The 25,554-nt window shown below is 48.9% G+C and overlaps 1 protein-coding gene across 1 annotated transcript; it reads right to left on the bottom strand.

Annotated features, from left to right (window-relative positions):
* Positions 1-708: 708 nt before the first annotated feature.
* PIDD1 (p53-induced death domain protein 1) lies at positions 709-24,199 on the bottom strand. Its single transcript, XM_032112981.1, has 16 exons — positions 24,131-24,199; positions 21,806-22,176; positions 13,256-13,669; positions 12,361-12,564; positions 11,448-11,502; positions 11,045-11,246; positions 10,260-10,388; positions 9,775-9,954; positions 9,035-9,182; positions 7,923-8,058; positions 7,541-7,691; positions 6,384-6,507; positions 5,147-5,265; positions 4,623-4,730; positions 3,458-3,663; positions 709-2,727 (listed from the first exon to the last, which is right to left on the bottom strand). Exons 2-16 carry the CDS (start codon positions 22,077-22,079, stop codon positions 2,490-2,492), a joined length of 2,688 nt encoding a protein of 895 aa, XP_031968872.1. The 5' UTR covers positions 22,080-22,176; positions 24,131-24,199; the 3' UTR covers positions 709-2,489.
* Between the last annotated feature and the right edge of the window lie 1,355 nt (positions 24,200-25,554).

Genomic DNA, 25,554 nt, shown 5'->3' on the forward strand with positions numbered 1-25,554 from the left:
AGACTGGAGATAACAATCCTTGTCTGCAGTAGTTACCTACCTGTCCTTAAGCTGTCAGCCCAAATCCTGAAGAGCTGTTCTATTGATGATACTGTCTAGGGTTTGTTATCTGCTGTCGCCTGGCCTGGCTCCAGGCTATTGCAAGAGTAACCTGAACACCTGGCACTAACCTTCCTCTCTCCTGGCACTAAGCTGTTTTCTGGAAGAGCTGTAGCTCTGCTGATGCCTGAATGAGTCGTCCACAGAGTCCAGCCTACCTACCCTTTATTCCAGCATTGCCTAACTCAGCTGGGGCCTAACTATGACAAATGGAAAGCTCAGTGCAGCCAAGCTTCATCCTGTTGTAGCTGTGGATGCTCCCCTGTGCTTCCTGTAGATTTCTCCTGCACCTCCACTGGAGGACAGGCTTACCCTGCACACTGTCCCTTCTAGAATAGCCTTGTTACTCTCTAGACCTGCTCCACCCGAGCCTCAGCTCATGCCCTGAGTGTTGTGTTTCCCGGCCTAGTCCCACTGCAGCAAAGCCACCCTCCAGGGATACCATTAACCCAGCTGAAGTTTGTTGTGTCTTTGCAGCTGCCACTATCCAAACAGGAGGTGTTCTCCCATTTCTGCACAGCACAGCCAAGCTCACCGGTGTCCTCCTGCCAGCAGGTTTAAAGGGATCAGTCTCCATCTAACTCAAGGCATTTATGGAATAGCAGACCATGCTGTGAAACAGTCAAGTGCTGATTTTATTCCCAGTGAGAGCAATATGCTCAAATGCATCTCTCCAAAACTGAAGAACAAATACCTTGTTGGTATCCATGAAAATTACAAACAATAACATATAACAGAGAATACAAGAGAAAATGTACATTCAAAAGAGAACTGCTGACTTGAACCCAACATGAGATTCGAGGGCAGCACAACCTAAGAAACCAGACCCAAGGAAGTCCCTTGGCCCAAGGTGACAACTCAAGTCTGCACGTATTTATCCAGTGCTCTGCACTAGACAGTAAGCACTCTGTAGCCTGAGATGTTAGAACAGCCTTAAATGAGAAAAAAAGCAGAACGATTTTGTGCCTCTCTTTCAATAATACTGATGGCAGGCCTGAAGCAGCATCAGGGAAGCCACCGATGATTCTTCACAAGGGGAAGAAAATGCCAGGATTTATCCAACCTGCAACTGCACATTGACTTTGGGTGCTGCAACCTGGCATTTTTAAACACACTTTTGTTTCTTCAGACTGAGAACAGTCCTTTAAGTAATGCTTAGAGACTTACGCTGAGTTCAAACCTGTCTTGAAAGAGTTGAATTTACTGAGGTGACAGTAGTCTTTCAAAAAGCTTGCACGTAATTTTCCACTGTCATTAGTGGGTCATTAACTGAGGGCCATTATGAGATGGGGAACAGGAAGAGAAGGGCACCTCAGTAACAATGATTAAGCAGCAAAAAAGCAGTAAATGCTTTCAGCCTTATACAAGATATTCAGGCTGAAAAACTGGGAAGTTAGCTCAGCACGGTTCATGCCAAACCCACAACAGTGCCTTATTTCACAGCTGGTCAGACCAGATTTTAAAATGTAAATTTAAGTCATGCTTTTCACCAAACTTCAGGAGGGGTCACACCTTCACTACCACACAGTCTGATTTCACTGGGAGGATGTGAGGACTACCCCTTGGAAACTGCAAGGGAAATTTTAATTTCACTTACATCAGTCTCTCCCAGAACAGGTCATGGATTTTTACTTTTTCTTATAAACTAAAACTGGAACTTTGCCAAAGATCAGCAGTATGTAGGTCTCATCTAAAAAGGTGCTTGCAGGTGCAGCAGCCTATTTGTTTTGTGACAGCTTTTGGAGCAAAACATAAAAAAAGAGCAATTTTCTAGAAATCGGTTTCTTCTTTCTTCCCCAGAAATACTTAGGTTTTGTTTGGACTAAAGGGAACTGGAAGAGATTTGGAAAAAAATAGAAAACATTTTCATGGGGAATACAGTTCACATTTTCATGTGAGCAGAACCCATCATTAACAGAAATGGCTGAGCAGTCCCCACCACATCACAGGCCTTCATAACATGACTACACCTCCACTCTCCCATCAAGCACTGTAGCACAAATGGACCCACAAATGCTCACACCAAGTGTTTCCAGCAGAATACAGTTTCAGGAATAAGTTATAAATAAATACATGTAACATGAGTACTAATTCATCAAACACTACTTAAGCCACTACTCAGCTGACAGACGGACACTTCAGTCTCTAAATTTCTCCATGTTTCTGAAAGCTAAAGCTCAAGGTCGTGAAGTGGAAGTAGAAAAAAGGTTCACAAGTGCACCCTAAACTTCCTGGGACCAGCAGAAGTGGCATGTGAGTACAGACCAGAGAGAATCAATGCCCAGCTCCTCAGGAAGACACTGGCCTTTGAGCAGGGAGCAGCCCCCAGGCACCATGACTCTGGGTACAAGGAGGGGTCCCATACAAACCCCACTTGTCTCTGCTAGGTGCTACATCATAGCTATTGCAGAGTCCTCAGTGCTGCTCTCCTGCTCCAGGCCCACCCGGCGGATGGACTCGCTGTATTTCTGCCGCCCCAGCTCAATGATGGCTTCAACCTCATCAGCGATGTCCTGCCGGCCACTCTCTTTCATGGCTGTAATCAGCTTGCTCACACAGTCAGGATCCTCTGAGTTTTGCTGAGCCCATGAGAAAAGCATGTCCAGGATCTGCTTATTGAGGTCCTCTCTGAAGAAAAGAGGAAGGACAGAAGTAACCAACACACTCTGCTGAGTAGCAAACCAAAGAGGCCTTACCTAAGTCCCAACCCATGACTAGAGCCTTAAAGAAGCCATCCAGACACACAAAGCTCTCAGTGGGCCTGCCTCTTCCCCACCCAGCATACTGGAGTTGCAGTTCCTGCATGAACGTTTCTCTATAAAATATTTTCCTAATGGAAATATCAAATTAAGGCATTCTGCTTTTGAATATAATTTCCTCACAGGAACAGTAGCTTGATCGTAACAAGTCTAATTCTCTCCTACTGCTTTGGCTTTTTGGCCAGGCTGCATGTGTCCCATGATGTACAACAAGCTCTTTTTGAATAACGATGATATTCACAATTAAAGCCATAGATCATTTCTCATTGTACGAGATGGAGTCTGGCCAGGAATCTGATCACAGAACAAAACAGGAATGCAACTCAGCTGAAATACAAAGCTCATCAGGTTTGTTATTTCCCAATTTTGTTTTTCAAACAAAAAAGCTTTGTTTTATAATGGCAAGAGAAAATAACCAGTTTCCCATTATAAAAGGTATTATTTTCAGAAGAACCATTAGTCAACCCCTCTTTTATCCAGTGAAACAATTACAGTGGAAGAACTTTCAACCAGCCAAGCACTGATTTATACTATTACACTGCAGATAGATGGACAGACAGATATAATGCATCACTGTTGATTACCGTGTCCTATCTCACCTGTTATTGTATCCTATGCGCTCAATCTGCTGGTAGGTCAGGCCCAGGTTGAGGCCGATGCTCTGCCAGTCAGCTCCCACGCGCCTGGCAATGCTCAGCAGGTTTGCCTGTGTCAGGTACCCGGTCTCAGCATTGCCCAGGTTCAAGGGAGGGAAGGAGAAGCTGTACAGGGGACTGGGGTTCTCATCCCAGCGGGGTTTCAGTTGCTGCGTCACAAAGAAGAGAGAGAATGAACATTCTTTCCTCTACCATCGGTTTTCATAAAAGACAGTGTGTGGCCACTCAGTCTCCACAGTGAAATTTCCTTCCTTCTACTGGGGAGAAAGGAAGTTCTTGGGGCTGAAGGTACAGGCTGTAAGAAGCAAGGAGGACTCACACTGGCAGTGACCAGCACTGCTCACTGCCTCAGGAAAATATCAAACCATAGTGCTCATAGTTATAGCTCACACCAGAAATTTCCTTTCCTGCATTTACAGAGCAGTTTAAAATAAGCCACATCCCTGAAGTATATTTGCCTCAGCAGTAAGAGGACACTTAGTCTAGGTTTGTAGCTGAGACTGCGTGTGTCAGAACGGGATGTGAGATCACAGCACGTGATTGGAAGGGAAGCATTCAGCCTACCAAGGTATTTATTGTTTTAGGCTGCTCAAATGTCACTTAAATTCCATAAGTAAAAGTTGCATTTCTCACTGTAACATCCAGCCTAGCCTTTAAAGCTCACACCAGAATACCTACACTCAATGTCTATGCTCAAATCCAGCATAACTACCTCATCCCATTCCTTTCTTTTTTTCCTGCTGCATGAGCTGTGTGACTAAGAAATTTATAAGCAAAACAGACACTTCCCTTAATTACAGCAAGCTTCTTTGTGTACTACAGCCTCATTCATTCTAAGGATTCACCCTCTCTGAACACCCATCCAACAAGCCTGTGCTCGACAGGCAAGATGAGCAGGAGAGACGGAGACCACTCCCAGCTCTTCATGTTCTCATTTCAGAAGAGCTCACTCACAGGGAGTGAAAAATCTCTACCATGACATGGCTGGGCAGCTATTTCTTGTGATCATTCATTACATGCCTTCTCATGCAGGAAAACAAAATTAGCTGAGCAGGAAGGCCATGCTCTTACCCCATCTAGATTAATTTTTCTGTAGGAGACAACTCACAGGCAGTTTGATGGGCAGAGTAGCGAGCCAGAGGGAGTCTGGACCTTTCCTCCTCCTGCTGGCATCTTCAGGGATGCTGTCTGGAACTGCCCCTCGGTAGAAAGAGACCTTTGCAAAGAGAAAGCATGCAGTGAGACTCTGATTCAAGCACAGTGGCCCAGCCTATTGGGACCATGTCTTTTCCATCTGGGAAAGAATTAATTCAGCATTCTCATCTATCCTTAGCCCACAAATATGGCCTCAATTAGGTGTAACTGGGAGGAGCACTGAGATTCTGCTATAAAGGCTGGACTTTCTCCCAACACCCCAAAAATTAATGGCAGGAATGTAAGTTAGACAGTTAAGTGATGAGTGATCTTATGAGATTACACTTCTTGATTATTCAGATTTTAGTCAGTGAAATACAATGCCAGAGAAAGAGGGTAGGAAAAGAGTCATACCCAGCACTCAGAGATTATTATGAGGAGTACTGGAAAAGCAATGATGAAGGAGGAAACAAGAAGTCAGTGTAACTGGTTGTTCACCTGGCCTTTTACAGCTTGGCCTTTTCTGTCCACAGGGGAGGTCACATAGATTTCCTTCATGTTCTTCAAGTGAGAGTAAAAAATAAACGAGAGACGTCCATCCACACAGTCGGGGCGATCTGTGCAGAGAAGCAGGAAGCATTCAACTTGTGGAGAAAAGCGTGCAGCTTTTGGAGCCTGTCCAACAGCCTATCATCCACTAGCAGCCTCCATGCTCGTGGCTGAAAGAATTGCAACCCTCCCTTCCCCAGTGAGGAAAGCAGAAAACACTGACTGTGGAGAAAGCAGATCCCATAGGTGAAAAAAGAGAATGACCACAAGGTAGAGATCATGTTCAAGAATGGAAGGCAAGGCAGGATGACACATGGAGTCAAGTCCCTCCTTGGCACCTCCTTTCCATCTCAGTTCTATCCCTTGGAGGGCAGAATCAACTGCAATAGTACCCTGTAAAGCACAAAAACAGGTCACCTATCTCTTCACCATTTCTGCAGGGGTGCAGAATAGAGCTAAAGAGAAAAAATATAATCAGGTACAACATTCATGTATGTATGTCTCTGGAAATTAGCTTAGAGTCCAGCCTAAATCAGGACAGAGAGACTGACTCTGGCCTCACGAACTCCACTGAAAGACCAGTGCACTTTAAATTTCATTTAATTTACACCAATGAAACTGAGCTGTGTGTTCAGGTTTTGCAGAAAATGGCTCATTTGACAGCTGTCCGGACATGTTGGGACATAAAACATAATCTTGAGTTTTCGTCCTGTTCCCTCTTTCCTTCTCTTCTAATAGGAGGAATTCTTTGCTCTGAATTATTTCAGAAATACTTTCTCAAAAAATAAAAAGCTTTATATGTGTTCTCTCAGAAATGGGCAACACTAACTAGATCATCACTGGAATTTCAGTGTGGTATCTAAGATGCCAGGAAAAGAGCATAGCTGGCTACAGAAGCAGATCAGTCATAAAATAAACCCTGGCTATTGCCCTCTGCAGGTTTACAAGAGCATGAGAAGAAATCAAAGTCTGCAAACAGCACTTTCATAAGGAAAAGTCAACAGAAAACTTGTGTGACCAGAGAATGTGGCAAGTTCAATGCCCAGGGGCTGGCTGCTGTGAGTAGTGGGCGAGCTGGAGACGGAGAGGAACGCCACGGAGGAGTACAACCCACAGCAGAAACACGTCTAGGGCCAGAGGAGGACAAGAGGTAGGTAGGAGCAGAACGAGACCAATACTGCCATACCCATATCAATGCTGATGCCTCGCTCAAAAGCTGCAAAAAACTGCTCTCCCTCAAACATCTCCACCATGTCGGATGGCTCAGGTCCTCGATAGCGGTCCTGCAGCTTCTTCAGCACTGGGTCAACCTGGCAAGGATGACAGCACAGCACCCTGTGTTTGGTCTGAAGTGCATCAGTCCCCCGACCCATGTTTCTACATCCATGATGTTCCTCTCACCTTCAACAGGGTTTACATCCTTTTACATGAAAAGGATGTAAACAAATGAACAAACACCCATTAAAAAAGCATTTTCAGTAATGCCTCTATCTTTTTAACAGGTCTTTTTAACATCAAAGACAAGGAGGGATTTACTTGCTACCATAACCCACTCACTATTCAAATACATTTTCTCTGCAAAAGGACACAAGAAGGAGCAACCAGAGCAGAGGATTACGCAGAGCTGGATATGCAGCCCAGTAGTGGCAGTCTGATAAAATAACCCTCACCTCACCAAGCTGCACTGCCTGCCAAGGGACACATTCTCCACACTAATCTGAAGCGGGACTGCTGAGGGCTGATACCCCTAGGAAGAGGCAGCAGAAAAGAATGTGTGAGCACTTCCCATCTCCTTCTTGACAAAGTCAGCCAGATTAGCTCACACTCATAGCGTAAACTAACCTGATGTTGCACTGAAGTAGATTAAGGAGTGCTCATATGTTCTGTTCCAGTGCTTGAACTGTGAACAGAACATCAGGAAAAGTACCATTTCTAACCACTCAAGCTGAAAACAAAGCAGTGCTGCTGCCCACACCACTAGCCCATGTCAGACACATGACGTGCAAACTTTGACTTAAATTTAAGCCAACACGTTTTGCCTCATGTTTGCTGGATGATAACAGCACATACATGGCCAGTAACTGTGGCTCAGCTGATCTTAGCAGCCCAGTCCTTAGGGTTTGCAGGGGAGGAAATCAATGCATTTACCACTGCATGGAATGAGGTTTTTTCTCCCCCCAGCGCCCTGTGAGTCAGAATCACACCACCAAGAGTGAGGTGACAGCATACCCCAGCCATGACTCTGGGGCAGTGAACAGGACCATTCAGTGCACTGCTGCCTTTACATCCTACAAAGAGAAGCTCGGGACGCTCAGGAGCAAGGCAGTGCAGACCAGACCAGACCTTGTGCTTGGGGACACACTGTAGCAGGACTTGCTCAGGATCCTTCTTCCGCTGCAGCGCAATGAAGTTCACCTGGTACAGACGCAGCCGCTCATAGACCTTCCTGGCAATGCCTCCAATGTAGGTCTTGGTGGTGTACCACAGCCAGTACCTGGAAACAAGGAATTAAAATAAAAGGAGGGACCCTGCCCAGAGAAAGATGCCAGTGTCACACCCACACAGCTGTAAGGAATGATGGGTAGAGACAAAGTGCTAAGCTCGGCCTGACTTGCAAAGGGAAAAGGGAACAGACAGAGTTAATGTCAGGGCCTCTGGTCAGAGTGTGGGAAAAGCAAGGCAGAGGAACATCCCATATTTTCCTCAGGACTAATCCTGCACTTACCAGGAGAAGTGAGTGACTTCAAACACTGCATAAAGATGGGTGAATTCCAGCACCACCTCACTGGTAATGTCATTCCAGGTTTGGCCCTCCAGGTCACCATGGAGAATATGCAGCCTTGACGGATCCAAATTTAGCCCTAAAGACACCAATGATCAAGAAATGCTATATGCAGCAGAAGGCTTTATTCATGGCTTTACAAACCCAGCCACAGGTTCGCGTGATTTACTTTTTAAAGCCACCAATAAGGGTTCATGGCTTTCTCTTCAGCATCCAGGACTGAACTTTGGTCAAGGAAGAGCAGCAATAAAAGGACCAGGCTATCCCATTGCTTTTGGGATATTCTAGCAAAATATGCAGACTTAAAATCATAGTGTCCTGATTCCCACCAACAGATTCATTAGACAATTCTCATCACTAAAATCTAGGGTTAATTAATTAAGTTCTATCTCTTTCTAATGTACATCTCACAGACTTTTCAATTCTGATGTACTCCAGACATACAAATACCAGGTAGTGTTATAATGAAGGCCATGTATTTCTTCACAAGAAAGCCAGGAGAGGTCAGAGAAAATAGGAGTTAGGAGACTCAGGGTACTTCCAAACAGGAATCCCTGGCATGACTGAGGCTGTTTTTAGCAGTTTCCAGAGCGAGATATGGCTTAGCATACGATCATACATTTTTAACTGCAGTGGCTCAGCACCGGACTCGTGAGCAAAGAAAAGAGAAGGCAGGGCCCTAGAGGCAGCATGTTTATTTCCTGCTTCAAGCTATTCCCAATCTTGAATCAAAACCCCTTTACAAAGCATGTCCTCAGTGGGCAGGAGTGCCTCTCCCATATGCCACACTAAAACCAGCAGTTTAAATACACATTTGGCTTGTGTATCTCCCAGCTTGTCTGGTCTGTGAACCCCAGCACTGATCTGATGGACCTGAACTACCTTCAGCTCCCACCGCTCTGCACCACCACACACTCAGCAGACACACCTTGCTGTTCCTGCAGGAAAAGCAGCAAGCTTTAGTAACAAGAGGAGAGGCAAACAAAATTCTCTCTTGCCATTTGTGGTTTTCCAAATATGGCATTTCTCTTCGTCAATTTTGGGAATAAGCTGACCTGTGACCCCGGGTGGAAGGGGCAGCTGAATTCTCACTGGCTTGAGAAAATCCACCGTGGAGTCCTGGGAGAGGTAGAGCAGGGGACTGGCTCTGCACCCTGCATTGGCTGTGATTTCCTGTATCTCTTCTGCAGAGACTGGCAGCACCTGGATGTGGCAGACAGCACAGTGAGCAGCAGAGAAGTCAGGCACCAAATTCCCACACTGCCACTCAGTTCCTCAAGCACCCAGCAGGCAAATGCTGCTCTTGCTGCAGGGCCCGTTGAGAAATAAAGCACAGTGAACTTTGGCTGAAGTCTGGCAACCTGTCAAGCTGAGATGGACTAAGGTATTACAAGAGCATTTAGAGTTATCTAGCAACTCTACAGAACAATTAATTTCAGTGGGATGATTTTAGAATTGGATCTACATTAGATTCCCCCACCACCCCCAGTTCTCACTGAGCTGGTTTGCTAGGGTCAGTTTCGCAAGGGAAGAAGAGGCAAAATCTTCTTGTGTTCCCTTCCTAGCAGCTACCTGCTGATCTGCTGGAGGTCCCTTTCCCACACAGGGCAGCATGGAGCCTGGCCCATGTTGCAGGCAGGGAAGGTAAGAGAGAAGGTGATCTGAGATGGGTCAGCCCATGAAGCAACTGCGTCTAGACATGAATTATCCTAGGGCAGACATCTCTGTTCAGTTCTGTACTGGGCATGAGACAGCACCTGAGCTCACCAAAGCTTGTTTTTTAAAGCTTGCATACCTGCAGCTTGACACTACGAGGCTCTTTGGTGACTCCAGGAGGAAAGATCACTTTGATGTTTGGATCCACACTGGAGAAGAGCAATGTCCCCTCTGCTGGCACTCTGCATTCATTTTGCACAAGTCGAGACACAACAAGGAACCAAGAGAAGTGAAGGACACAACAGTGGGCCACCCACTTCTGTAACAGAAGACAGGGAAGGAAATATATAGGCATATAACTTAATACAATAAAGACAGGAAAATGACTACCAGCCAAGCAGAAGAAAGTACTAGATCAGGGATGAAGCATGGCAGGCTGCAACTCATCAACTTCAGGAGACACACCTCCATGTGAGAGAGGAAACCTGGAGCTCAAATCCACTACTTTTTATAGCACCCGGTCAAAACACAGCTCATGAGACGTTTCAAATGGGTTCACTCTTGGCTGAGCAAAACCAAAGAGGGGAAAAGGAATTTTGTCACTGGCAATTTCAATCTGCTCACCTTTGACTTTCTCTTCTGCTTCACTCTCGTTCTCAGATCACTCCAGCTCTGCCTGCTGAAGGTTCGAACTACCACCTCATGCTGGTGAGGGGTTTGAGGGGCGATATATGGCATCCAGATCTGCACCTCCTGGCAAAAAAGCATTCCTGTGAGATACCCAATGGAAAGGATAAAACCAAGCCCAGCTCTGCTCCATGACTTCCTATGCAGACAAGAAGAGGGAGGGCAGAGCATGGCCTGTATGCAGGGAATCAAAGAACCTGCTCTCCACTGCAGCCTCCAGGGAGGTGACAGGAAATGTCAGGTCTGCTATGGACTGTGATGGCAGGAAAAGTTCAGCAGCTTCTGAGCAGAAAGGGCAAAGCAACTTTTGCAGTGAGCTGCTGTCAGCTGTGATGGGGCTGGTGGTGTAACCACTCCCCAGCGAATGCAAAGCACACAATCAGACTTTAGAGAAGGATGCAAACCATTCTCATTGATAAGGCCAGGTGCTGGACTTATCCTCTGGTATAGTAGGGGGGGTGTGAGTGATAAAGGTTACAGCTCAGCTCAATTAGAAGCAGTGGGGAAGGCAAAGGTGCCAGGCTAGCACAGCACCAGAGAAGCTGGCTGTGTTCTTTCTGATTCTCTGCAGCAGGGCTTCTTTGAGAGGTGGTCCTGCAGCTACTTAAAGGCAGCAGGGATGGGGGCAACTGTCTCACAGGTCCCAAAAGGCACTCTCAGAAGACTGTACTGAGCTACTGCAAGGGCAGATTCATCAGGAGGTGACCAGGGTATATCCTCACCTGCTGGAATTGGACCCCATGAGGCTGCAGCTCCAGGACTCTACTCAGCAGGACATCATGGTGTCTCAGCTTTACCCACTGAGGATCTGGCGTGAGGGATCGGAAGTAGATCCGCAGAGGATCAGAGGCAGCCCCCGGAGGAAAGTAGAAATGGATGCCACAGGCCAGGACCACTTTGCAGCCTTCAGAGGTGACAGTAAAGCTTCCAGAAGAAATGCATGAATGTATGACACTGCAATAACTTCAGCCCTCCAAAAATCAACAGAAGAATCTCATACTTGTGTTTGACTGGCCTACTGAGACTATAGGCTCTTATACATTCCTGCAGTACCCACCACACACCAATCTTGTCTGGGACCTTGTTACACCACAGTTACACAAATTCTTAGTAACAGAGGCTTACCTGCCCTCTCCTGATGCAAGGAAGAGTCTTTGTTGCCTTCTGGTACTGGACTTTTCTGTGGCAATAAGAAGATTTGGGTAGGAGGAGGAGATAGCAGTTACTTAAACCAAGGTAGACAAGAAAGGCTGAACAGTTTTGGCTTAATCCTAATCTGACAGAAGTCACTAATGGAATCCTGGTGACACCACAGTGGGCTCCAGAACACATTGCAGCATGAGGATAGTGAGAGGCCTCGAGGACCCAAGACGTACTGAAAATGCTGGCTCTTCCCCAGGGAAACTCAGAAGCAAAAGGAACTAGAAAATATTTTGGTCTACCACCCCTGCAGCTCTCAGGGGCATGTTTGATTGCCTGGGGCCACCCCTGGGAATCAGTGCTTGCTCTTGTGAACATGAGCATCACTGGGAAACCCTGCTCAGATTCCTGTTCATTCAGCACCTTCCTCTTGGACAAAGAGCTGCTCCTCAGCAGCCTGTGAACCTCAGGACAGCAGGAGGTAACTGCACAGCAGAATTACCCATTGCTGCTCTTTGAGGTTCCAGCATGAGCCACCACAGCCTTCGGGCCATGCAACAAGTCCAGGAACTGGTGCTCACCTCTGCTAAAAAGGCTGGACCCCTTCAGAGACCTCTCCTGATCTATTTCCTGCGAATCCCATTTTCACTTCCACTGTAAAACCCTACCAAGAAAGCCCAATTCCAAGGACCACTGAACCCTTCAGACTGGGATAGGCCTCATAAACACATAACTAGTACTGTCTGTATCCTTACAACTTAATAATTATTCCAGACAAATAAATGCTGATCTGATTCCCCCCTGCTTGTCTTCTCTAATCCAAACCCATCTACACCATGCTGGGCTGAGTGAGGGAACAGCTGGGCAGAACACACAGCAACAGAAGCCTTGCAATTACCAGCCTGCGGGGATGGTTCAGCTTCTCCCAAGGGATTGCCTCGGACGTGCACGAATGGCAAGGCCTGGATCTCAGCAGGGATGGCACGGAGGCAGTTGCTCTGCAGATCAAGTCTGGACAAGTTGGGCAGGCTGGCAAGCGAGGCAGGGACTGTCACCAGGAGATTGCTGTGGAGATGCAGCCGACGCAGAGACTTCAAATTGGCTGCAGGTTAGAACAAGAAGTGACCCCCCCCATCCATGCTGTTAATTGCATTGCACGTCAGCTCTAACTCCCCTCTCTCCTCAGCCCATGTAAACACACACATAATGAGGGAAAAGCACAAAAGCCTAACATCTCTTTAGTTCATTAAATAAAGGAGTGCAAGGAATTAGCTGAGAGGCAGCACAGCCTCCTCTGTCCTCTGCTTTTCAGCACCCCGCTACAAGTAGGACACTTCTGTAACAGCATCAAAAACAACCTCGGTCACAAAGCAATACAGGACCCAGGAAGCTGGGCAACAGAAGTCAGAGCCTGGTTCTGTGGACTAGTCCACACTGGACAGTGTGATTTCAAGCCGAGATTTGCATCCCATCAAACCTCAGCTCTTCTGTTACCAATCCCAGGTGCTACCCAAAACCAGCCAGGCCAGATCCTCAGTCATTGTAAATTGTATTGAGATCTCAGCAGTGTCGTTGGTCCACAGAAACAGAAACTGTGGTCCAGAGAGATGTTAATGCTCAAAGGCACTGACTGAACCTAACATGATCCTTCTGGCTACCCCTTCCATTTGGCTCCAATGTAACATGGATTATGCTAACAACTCTGGGGACAGAGACCAAGGGTCTCACAGGTCCGAGGCTGTACCAAAAGCTTGGCAAGCCCATGTCCTTCTCTTCCCAAATAAAATACATACCTAGGGAGTCTGGGATGCTTGATAAGCGATTCCCAGAGAGATCCAGCTCTGTGCAGTTGTGCAGATTCCCAACTTCTTCGGGCAGCAATTCCAAAGCATTTTCTGAGAGATCCAGATCCTGCAGCATTGACAGCTCCCCAATGCTCCGAGGTAAGTCTTTCAGCTGGTTTTTCATTGCAGAGAAGAAAGTCAGTTTGCTCAGACAGCCAAAATCCTCAGGAAGTGTCACCAGGCTGTTGTGGCTCACCAGGAGCACACGGAGGCTGAGGAGGTGGAGAATGCAGCTTGGCAAGGTGGAGAATCTATTGAAGCTGAGATCCAGGTGGGTGAGACACCTCAGGTTCCCAAAGTCTGGTGGCAAGCTTGTCAGGGAGCCTTGCTGATAGGAACCAAACTCATCTCTAGCATGGCCACCTGGATGCAGGGAAGTGGAGGAGGAGGTCAGTGTGCTACCAGGAGAGCTCACCAGCCTCTTGTGAGACTACTTAGCACAGAGGTCCACAAGATGGAGAGTTACTGATCACAATGAGCAGTACTAATCACAAAGTACTCCGAGAAGTGAGTTTTCTGCTCTGTGCCTCAGTTTCCTGATCAGTGAAAGGGGTGTAATGGTGAAGACCTGTTATGAAATCAGGAGATGCCACAGCGAACCAGTACAGCTCTGCTAAACACACGTGGAGTCAAAGCTCAGAATGAGCCAGGCCACCCCACACGTTTACCACCCTTCAGCAGGGTGGCCCATATACCTCCAAGCCTCCCACTCTCCTTCCCCACTACCAGTGGCCAACACACAACACTTTATGGATCAAGGAAACAGTCCTTGCCCTCAAGGCTTTGTCCATGCTGTTGAGAAGTGTCCTGGGTTGCAGTGTATTCTATTACCATCCCCATCAGCTGTTGAAATCAGGTGGGGCAGTGTTTCCTTGCCTCCTCCCCCCAGACTATCTTTCTGTTAATTGCCCATCATTGTCCTGACGCCTGACTCAGAGATAACTCCCTCCGGACTATCTTCTGTTAATGAGCCTAATCAACACTTTGCCTCATGACTCGTTACCCCATTGTGAGATGCTCCACCCAGAGGGAGGAACCAAGCATCCCATCGTGGATATAAGCTGAGGCTGAACACCAGAGAGACGGGCTTCCCACTGGATTTCCAGAGGACAGGAGCTACACAGCCACCACTGGACTTCCAGAGGAAGAGCAGACTGCTTCACTACAGGATCACTGCTTCAGAGGACTGCAGCCACCATTCTACCAGACTGCTACCACCACCCTGCCTAACAGGGTGTCAGGTTGTACCTTGACTCTGTCAGTTTGATAGTGTTTTCTTTTACCTTTTTTTTTCTCCTTTTCTTTAATTTCCATTAAATTGTTATTCTGACTTGGTGCCTCCCACTGGTTTGTTTTCAAACTAGTACATAATTTGGCGCCCAACGTGGGGCAGCTCTGAGAGAAAGTCAGAATTACAATTTTGTGTTAACGGAAACCTATTCACCATGGTGCTCAGCTTGTCTATGTGGGTACTGTATCTTGCTCTCTATATTTTTCCTCACATGGGGAACTACCTGCCTGTAGTATTACTCCTGTTAAAACCAGGGAATGGTATGAGAATTGCTTTAATGGTTTATTATGTCTACAGCATAATAACCTGTGAGGCGATGAATACCATTCGGAGTATATACTCAGTTTTGTTTGGCTGTCCTAGTCTGGGCTCCTATGTCTGGGATCTCCTCAACAATCGCACCCAGCCCCTGGTGGGAGGAGTAGAGAGTGGTTTCTTCCAGCCTTTCAGGCCAGGCACAGCAGTTTTTGAAAATATTGAATTCCCTCTGGATGTCAAAGACGGCATAAACTTGCTGTCAGTTCTGCTTTGTCTTCTCTGTACAGCCTGCACCATGTACACCATGCTTAGAATCAGAGCTATGGCACAGCATCCTCAGGATGAGGGAGGAAAAAAGAGCAGAGCAACAAACACCATGCCTACGCAGACTGACACAGAGGAGAAAGGAACCAAATGCAAAGCAACAGCGTCCATGTCTACGCAGACTGTCACCGAGGAGAAAGAACCCAGATGCAAGACAACAGCGTCCATGTCTACGCAGACTGACACAGAGGAGAAAGAAACCAAATGCAAAACAACAGCGTCCATGTCCACGCAGACTGACACAGAGGAGAAAGAACCCAGACGCAAGACAACAGCGTCCATGTCCACGCAGACTGACACAGAGGAGAAGGGAACCAAAAGCACTGTCAGCGTCCCCACGCAAACCATCACTGAACCAGAACAGCCTAAACCGATTGCAGTTGCCCCCGTGCAGAAGAAGAAATCAAAAAGCAAATCAGTCCGCATAGTGACTGACGAGGATGCAGCAGGACCTTCGCACCCAGCAGAAGAGGCAGAGCCAGAGATCATCACTCGGTCGCTATCCCTGGGTGAGCTGCGAGACCTGCGGAGGGAATTCACCCGCCAGACGAACGAGTCTATCCTGACCTGGCTGCTCCGCATCTGGGACGCTGCAGCCAATGACACCATTCTGGACGGAAGTGAGGCCAGGCAACTGGGATCTCTGTCCCGGGATGTGGTCATTGACCAGGGGATCGGGAGAACCCAAGAAACCCTCAGCCTCTGGCGGCGACTGCTTACAAGTGTAAGGGACAGGTACCTTTGTAAAGAAGACCTCCAGGTGCACCAAGGAAAATGGAGCACAATGGAACAAGGTATCCGGTGCCTGAGGGAATTGGCTGTGCTGGAGATCATTTTCTCAGAAGATGAGAGATTTCCTAAGAGCCCAGATGGTGTCCAGTGCACGTCACAGATGTGGCTGAGGTTCGCACGCCTTGGACCAGAGATATACTCCCGTTACCTGGCAACACTGCAATGGAGGGAAGGCGAGGACAGGGTGGGCGTCTTGGTGAACAAACTGAGGATTTACGAGGACACCGTCACAGCCCCGTTTCGCACCCATGTCTCATCCGTGGAAACAAGTCTTTTGGCTGAGCAAGTCCGGAGCTTGATTGAAGAAGGCCATCAGAAACTGAAAAAGGAACTTAAGGAAGAGATTTACCACATCCCACCAGAACCAACAAGAGTCTCTGCCATTAGGAGCCGGCGACCCCCAACCAGGGAGAGAGGATACACCCCACGAGGTAATCTCTGGTTTTTCCTTCGGGAACATGGAGAAGACATGAGTAAGTGGGATGGAAAACCCACCTCCTCCTTAGCAGCTCGGGTACGTGAACTAAAAAGAGGGACAACTACCACAAGAAGCGCATCTAGAGTCAACATTGCTCCGGTCTCCCGCACACAGAACTCCAGACGGTACCGGAATGATACTATGACCGATCCTCTTGAAGGGACCTCAGGAACGTATTCACCGGAAGGGAGCAACATGCAACATGACCAGGAATAGAGGGGCCCTGCCTCTAGCCAGGTAGAGGAAAGGGAGAATCGGGTCTTTTGGACTGTGTGGGTCCGATGGCCTGGCACATCTGACCCACAAAGATACACGGCTTTGGTTGACACCGGTGCTCAATGTACTCTGATGCCATCAAGGTATGTGGGAGCAAAACCCATTTCTATTTCTGGGGTGACAGGAGGATCCCAGCAGCTGACTGTACTGGAAGCTGAAGTGAGTTTAACTGGGAACGAGTGGCAGAAACACCCCATCGTGACTGGCCCGGAGGCCCCGTGCATTCTCGGCATAGACTATCTCAGAAATGGATATTTCAAGGACCCAAAAGGACATCGTTGGGCTTTTGGGATAGCTGCTGTGGAGACAGAAGATATCAGACAACTGAGTACATTGCCTGGCCTCTCTGATGACCCCTCTGCCGTGGGACTGCTAAGAGTTGCAGAACAACAGGTGCCAATCGCCACAGCAACAGTGCACCGTCGGCAATACCGCACCGACAGAGACTCTGTGGTTCCCATCCATGAGATGATTCGCAAACTGGAGAGCCAAGGGGTGGTCAGCAAGGCCCATTCACCTTTCAACAGCCCTATATGGCCAGTGCGTAAGTCCAGTGGAGAATGGAGGCTGACGGTGGACTACCGTGGCCTGAATGAGGTCACGCCACCACTGAGCGCCGCTGTGCCAGACATGTTGGAACTTCAGTACGAGCTGGAGTCCAAAGCAGCGAAGTGGTACGCCACTATTGACATTGCCAATGCCTTCTTCTCCATTCCTTTGGCAGCAGAATGCAGGCCCCAGTTTGCTTTTACCTGGAGGGGTGTGCAATACACCTGGAACCGACTGCCCCAGGGGTGGAAGCACAGTCCCACCATTTGCCATGGACTGATCCAGACTGCATTGGAAAAGGGTGAGGCTCCAGAACATCTGCAATACATCGATGACATCATCGTGTGGGGAAACACAGCAAAGGAAGTGTTTGAGAAAGGAGAGAAAATCATCCAGATTCTCCTGGAAGCTGGCTTTGCCATCAAAAGGAGCAAAGTCAAGGGACCTGCCCAAGAGATCCAGTTCCTGGGAGTAAAGTGGCAAGATGGACGACGTCAGATTCCCACTGAGGTCATCAATAAGATCACTGCGATGTCTCCACCGACCAGCAAGAAGGAAACACAAGCTTTCCTAGGCGCCATAGGTTTCTGGAGGATGCACATTCCCGAGTACAGCCAGATCGTGAGCCCTCTCTACCTGGTTACCCGCAAGAAGAATGATTTCCACTGGGGCCCCGAACAGCAGCAAGCCTTTGCCCAGATCAAGCAGGAAATCGCTCATGCGGTAGCCCTTGGCCCAGTCAGGACAGGACCAGAGGTGAAGAACGTGCTCTACTCTGCAGCTGGGAACAATGGTCTGTCCTGGAGCCTCTGGCAGAAGGTGCCTGGTGAGACTCGTGGCCGTCCACTGGGATTCTGGAGCCGAAGCTACAGAGGGTCTGAAGCTAACTACACTCCCACAGAGAAGGAAATCTTGGCAGCCTATGAAGGAGTCCAAGCTGCCTCAGAGGTAATTGGCACTGAAGCACAGTTGCTTCTGGCACCCCGACTACCGGTGCTGGGTTGGATGTTCAAGGGAAAGGTTCCTTCCACGCATCATGCCACCGACACCACATGGAGCAAGTGGATCGCCCTCATCACACAGCGTGCCCGTATTGGAAACCCGAATCGCCCTGGGATTCTAGAAATTATAACAAACTGGCCTAAAGGTGAGACTTTTGGATTATCCTCTGAAGAAGAGGAAGAGCAAGTGACTCGTGCTGAGGAAGCCCCACCATATAATGAGCTACCGGAGACTGAAAGACGTTATGCCCTCTTCACTGATGGTTCCTGCCGAATTGTAGGCGCTAACCGGAAGTGGAAAGCTGCAGTATGGAGCCCCACACGACGAGTTGCACAAGCTACCGAGGGACAAGGTGGATCGAGTCAGGTTGCAGAGCTTAAAGCCGTCCAGCTGGCTTTGGATATCGCTGAACGAGAGAAGTGGCCGAGGCTCTATCTCTACACCGACTCATGGATGGTAGCTAATGCTCTGTGGGGATGGCTGGATCGCTGGAGAAAGGCCAACTGGCAGCGCAGAGGGAAACCCATCTGGGCCGCTGAGATTTGGCAGGACATCGCCGCCCGAGTAGAGAAGCTGACCGTGAAGGTTCGACACGTGGATGCGCACGTACCCAAGAGTCGGGCTAATGAAGAGCATCGCAACAACGAGCAGGTGGACCGAGCTGCCAAGGTGAAAGTATCACAGGTGGATCTGGACTGGCAGCACAAGGGAGAATTATTCCTAGCTCGTTGGGCCCATGATGCCTCTGGTCATCAGGGGAGAGATGCAACATACCGATGGGCCCGTGACCGAGGGGTGGACCTTTCCATGGACAGCATCTCACAGGTCATCCACAGTTGTGAGACCTGTGCTGCAATCAAACAGGCCAAGCGGGTGAAGCCTCTGTGGTATGGTGGACGATGGTCAAAGTACAGGTATGGTGAAGCCTGGCAAGTTGACTACATCACCCTTCCCCAAACCCGCCAAGGCAAGCACTACGTGTTGACCATGGTTGAAGCAACCACTGGATGGCTGGAGACCTACCCTGTGCCTCATGCTACAGCCCGGAACACCATCCTGGGCCTGGAAAAGCAAGTCCTGTGGAGACATGGCACCCCTGACAGGATCGAGTCAGACAACGGGACTCATTTTAAGAACAGCCTCATCAAAACCTGGGCCAGAGAACACGGTATCGAATGGATATATCATATTCCTTATCATGCACCAGCTGCTGGAAAAGTTGAACGCTGCAATGGACTACTTAAAACTACCCTAAAGGCACTTGGTGGGGGGACCTTCAAAAATTGGGAAGTGAACTTAGCAAAGGCCACCTGGATAGTCAATACCCGAGGGTCCATCAATCGAGCTGGTCCTGCCGAGTCTGAACCCTTGCACACAGTGGATGGAGATAGAGTCCCTGCGGTACACCTGAGAGGTATTTTAGGAAAGACTGTTTGGATTAATCCCACCTCAGGCAAAGACAAACCCATCCGTGGGATTGTCTTTGCTCAAGGACCTGGTTGCACTTGGTGGGTAATGCAGAAAGATGGGGAAACCCGTTGTGTACCACAAGGAGACCTAATCTTAGGTGAGAACGGTGTGTAGGTTTCACTGTGTATATATATATATATATATGTATGTGTGTTTTAGAGTTTAAGAAGGTATTGATTTGGGATAATGTAGATGGTAATAGAATAAGGGGTGGATAATGTCCTGGGTTGCAGTGTATTCTATTACCATCCCCATCAGCTGTTGAAATCAGGTGGGGCAGTGTTTCCTTGCCTCCTCCCCCCAGACTATCTTTCTGTTAATTGCCCATCATTGTCCTGACGCCTGACTCAGAGATAACTCCCTCCGGACTATCTTCTGTTAATGAGCCTAATCAACACTTTGCCTCATGACTCGTTACCCCATTGTGAGATGCTCCACCCAGAGGGAGGAACCAAGCATCCCATCGTGGATATAAGCTGAGGCTGAACACCAGAGACACGGGCTTCCCACTGGATTTCCAGAGGACAGGAGCTACACAGCCACCACTGGACTTCCAGAGGAAGAGCAGACTGCTTCACTACAGGATCACTGCTTCAGAGGACTGCAGCCACCATTCTACCAGACTGCTACCACCACCCTGCCTAACAGGGTGTCAGGTTGTACCTTGACTCTGTCAGTTTGATAGTGTTTTCTTTTACCTTTTTTTTTCTCCTTTTCTTTAATTTCCATTAAATTGTTATTCTGACTTGGTGCCTCCCACTGGTTTGTTTTCAAACTAGTACAAGAAGCAAACAGCGCTGAGGACTGTGATCTGCCCTTGCAAGACTGGAGGGCAGACATGAGGAAAGCAATGAAAATGTGGGGGAAAAGTAGGTAATTCAGTATTTTGTAGACCAGATAGCACAGAGAGGGAAGAATGCAAGTTCCCTACCCCAGCTTGTGACACTCAAATAGGAGAAGGGCTGCACCCATGGAAAATAATTTGAGCAAACAAAAGGACACTTCCAAACTTTTCCACTTGTTCATTGTTTCATAGACCCTCTCCACTGTTTTCTATTTATATCCATATACAGCAGAGGGCACCAAACATTTTTTTATGCTCCATAATAGTACAAAATGAGAACAACCAAACTAACAGGCACATTGCACTTTGTACATAAGACCTTAGTGAACTACTTTATTGCACTTCAGGATGCTCAGGGTGTGTGTACATCTCACAAAACAAGACTGATAAAAGGTACTGCTGTTATTGCCATCTTACTAATGGGGGAAAGGACAAATCAAGTTACTCACATGAGAAATTGGTGACAGATATAGAAACAAACCTCAGACTTTTCAGTTTTCAGCTAGAACCCTGAATTCTGCCCCCAGACTCCCCCTTTTTTTCTCATTTATTTTTAAAATTCTACCTCCCAAAGAGCAAATGATTCAGTCTGATACAGAAATTATACAAACTGTATTGAGATCCTCCCACAATAAATAGATGAGACAGTCAAAGAATGATCTAATATTTATAATGCTAACAGTTGTTATACTTTGAATTACATGCACACCCTGTGTCCTACTTTAGATAAAATGTTGATCAGCCTCTTCTGGTCTGTCTTGAACTCTGCTAAACCTACAATCACTAAGCAACAATTAAGCAAGGATTCAGATGGAAACACAGCAAAGACAGCTTATTACACTCCCAAAAATGAAAGAGGGGCTGAACATTTACCAAAAGATTCAACACCTTTCAATCCCCCTCTTCTTGCATAACTGCAAAAAAATGCTCTTCTTCTAGAGAACGGCTATAGAGAATTCTGCAACATCAATCCAACCAGAGTCCAAAAAAACCCGGTCCCCAGGCAGCTGTAGAAACAAAGGGAGGAAGTAAGAGTCTAGAAGCTGTATCTTGTTGCAATCTGCATTCAGCTCTGAGCAAGGCTGAGCCAAAGCTGAGGTAAGGGGCACTGGAACAAAACACTTCCAAGGGCAGTTTGTCCTGCAGATGTGGAGAGAGGATTAACAAAAAATCTGAGCCTAGAAAAGTTGGATGGTGATGGGCCCCAGAATTTACCTTTAAGCACCAGGGATTTCAGGTGCTTCAGATGAGGAAGGCTGCCCAGTGTGGTGTCAAGGAGGCAATCGTTGCTGCTGAGCCGGAGGAACTCGACCTGGACCACTTCTCTCTGTTGCTCCTTGAACAGCTGGAGGAAACGGCGACAGCCGTCAGGATAAACATCCAGGTTCAGTCTGTTGTCCGCAAGGCAGGAGCCAGCAAGGGCAGGAGCCCCCGAAGTCCCCTCCCCACACTCATCCCTGAGCCCCAGCAGCTCTGCCATCTTCTGCATCTCATCCACAGGGTCCAGACATGCTCTGACTTGCCAGGCAGGCAGGCACTGGCGGCACCACAAGGCAGCTGGGACAAGGAGAGGAGGAAAGATGGTTCTGAAAGAGAACACAAGTGCACTATGAAGGCCTCCTGCCCCAGTCCAGAGTGGCTGGAAAGTTTATAATCACAGCAAGATGGTAGGAAAGATTACACGCATGTTACTGAAAGCTTTGGAGGCAGAGAGCACAGAAATGCAGCGTGACAGATGTCACAGAGGCTTCCCCTACTAAAGAAAACCTCTGAATTTTTCCAGCCAACATCTCAGCAGGGAATGGAGCAATTATGCACCACCAGAATAAAGACTAATATTAACTTTAAAAGATGTAAATGTAAATGCCTATGCCTAATGCAGATTTCAAGATGCCTTAGTGGGAAGCTTTACAAGTTGAGAAGAAAACTGGGGCAGGGAGAGCTGAGCCAGAAGCAGAGCCCAGAGGTGGCTCACAGACTGTGACAGGTCGTCATCGAGCCCGTTTGTGAAACCAAGTGTCAATGGGATAAAAGCAAGTGGACAAAGGGCAGCAGAGAAAACGTGTCAGGGCCAGGGACGGGGTTAGAAAAGGCACGTCTGTGGTGCAGGAGCAACACCTCCTGAGCTTGGCAATTAAACTACCTCATGGTGTGAATATCAGGAGCTCTTTGTAAACTCTGCCATGGACTGAATTAGCGAACAGAAGTTTCTTTTGAGTGATGCAGAATTAGAACAAAGCCAGCTCTAACATCCAAGGCCAGCAGACACAAGCAAATGCCCCAGCAACACCCTGAGGAGCAGTGCTTTTAGTGTTAGCCTGTGGGACATGGCAGCACTGATGTTTCCAAGGCACTGTCTGGGGGAGGCATCACCCCCGGAAAGAGCAGGAATGCCTCACCCTGAAAGAACAGAAATGTAAGAACAAGAAGAACAGGAAGCAGAGCCCAGAGCCAGCTCACTAACTGTGCTGGGTCTTCGCTGAACCTGGTTTGTGAAACTGGGTGCCAGTGGGATAAAAGTGAAACTACTGCTTTAGTATAAAGGGGAGCATTTCTTACAAAAACATCGTGCACAACATGTACACAGCCCCATACAGACACGTTTAAGAAAAATCTGCTACAGCTTTGTAAAGCTGTCAATGGTGAAGGAACCAGAGGGCAGCTCTGGAGGCCACAGACGCAGCCTCGGGGCCAACAGACATGGACAGACCTGTGGTGGCACAGGCACTCCAAAACACACACCTGCACACAGACACATAGCCCCGCACATGGACATACACGCAGCCTTTCACACGGACACACACAGCCCCGCACACGGACACACACAGCCCGCACATGGACATACCCACAGCGTTTCACACGGACACACACAGCCCCGCACAGGGACATACACGCAGCCTTTCACACGGACACACACAGCCCCGCACACGGACACACACAGCCCCGCACACGGACATACCCACAGCGTTTCACACGGACACACACAGCCCCGCACAGGGACATACACACAGCGTTTCACACGGACACACACAGCCCCGCACAGGGACATACACACAGCATTTCACACGGACACACACAGCCCCGCACACGGACACACACAGCCCCGCACAGGGACATACACACAGCGTTTCACACGGACACACACAGCCCCGCACACGGACACACACAGCCCCGCACATGGACATACCCACAGCGTTTCACACGGACACACACAGCCCCGCACACGGACACACACAGCCCCGCACAGGGACATACACACAGCGTTTCACACGGACACACACAGCCCCGCACACGGACACACACAGCCCCGCACATGGACATACACACAGCGTTTCACACGGACACACACAGCGTTTCACACGGACACACACAGCCCCTCACACGAACACACACAGCCCGCACATGGCCACCCGCAGCCGGGCCCGGGCTGTCCGCAGCACGCTCTGCCCCTGGCCCCGTCCCCCCCGCCCACTGTCCAGGCCCCGGCAGCAGCCGCAGCCGCGCCCCGCGCCCGGCTCAGCACGGCCCCGCTTGTCTCACCCCTCCGCACCGGCCCCGGGCACTCAGCAGCCGGGACTGGGCTGGGCTGGGCTCTGCCCGCCACTTCCTGAAAAGTTCTCGGGAGCGGCGCCGCGATCCGGGGCGGGACGGGACGGGGGAGGTGCCAGAGGCAGCGGGACATGGGGCCGGATGCTATGGGGAGCCATATCCAGGAGTCCTGCTACCACAGCAAGGGCACGGAAGGAGATCCTCCCGACACGGCCACATCCCCCTGGGCTCCGAGGGAACGGGAGGCACGGGCAGCTGCGGGTGTTGTGCTCGTTCCATACAAATCCAGGGGGAGAAATGGAGCAGGGGCTGCGAGCCCAGGAGGGCGCGGGGCTGGGGCTGCCCTGAAAGGAGGTTGTAGCCAGGCGAGGATCAGCCTCCTCTCCCAGGCAACAAGTGACGGGACAAGAGGACATGCTCTCCAGCTGATGTCCAGGTTCAGGGTGGACATCAGGAAGAATTTCCTCAAAGAAAGGGTGGTCAGGCATTGGAATGAGATGTCCAGGGAAGTGGTGGAGTCACCGTCTCTGGAGGTGTTTGAGGAAAGACTGGACATAGCACTTAGTGCCGTGAGCTAGTTGACATGGTGGTGTTTGGTCATAGGTTGGATTTGATGATCTCAGAGGTCTTTCCCAACCTAATTGATTCTGTGATTTTGAATCCAAGCTGCACATGGCCCTGAGGGAAATTCCTCTTCGTACAGGAAGTAGACAGTAACCACCGACTGCTGCTCCAAGCACTGGCTCAGTTATAACACGGTGAGCCTGCTTGTTTTCTGAGAGCACCTGAGCTACCACAGAAGCCCCACTGAGGATCTCTGGGGCAGCCCTCGGACAGCAAGACAAGGATAGCCACAACCCATGCACAGCCCTGCTGCTGAACCAGCACTCCTGCTTTGTTTGGGTCCAGTGGGTTTCAGGCACAATAATAACTTTTTACTTCTGTTCATCTCCCTAATGCAGGAAACCAAGCGAACCGAGCACGGGTGGTGACTCTCATAATCCCATGGCGAGACCTTGCCACAGGATTACCACCTCCCAGCCTCCCAGCACAGGACAGCAGCCCTCCCCCTCCTGGGGAGAGCCTTGCCTCAGTGTGCTGTCCCAGAAGTGGGTTTTGTCACCCAGTGTGCAAGAAGCCGATCCACACATGGAGCTGAGGTATTTTATAGAACCACAGTCATTCAGCTTGGAAAGCACCTCCAAGGTCATTGAGCCCCACCCATGACCAAACACCACCATGTCAACTAGACCATGGCATTAAGTACCACGTCCAGTCTTTCCTTAAACACCTCCAGTGACATCGACTCCACCACTGCCCTAGGCAGCCCATTCCAATGTCTAATCACCTTCTGTGAAGAAATTCTTCCAAAGGTACAAGTTGAACCTTCCCTGACACAGCTTGACACTATGTCC

The sequence above is a fragment of the Corvus moneduloides genome, chromosome 6 (assembly GCF_009650955.1).
Source record: "Corvus moneduloides isolate bCorMon1 chromosome 6, bCorMon1.pri, whole genome shotgun sequence".
NCBI lineage: Eukaryota > Metazoa > Chordata > Aves > Passeriformes > Corvidae > Corvus > Corvus moneduloides.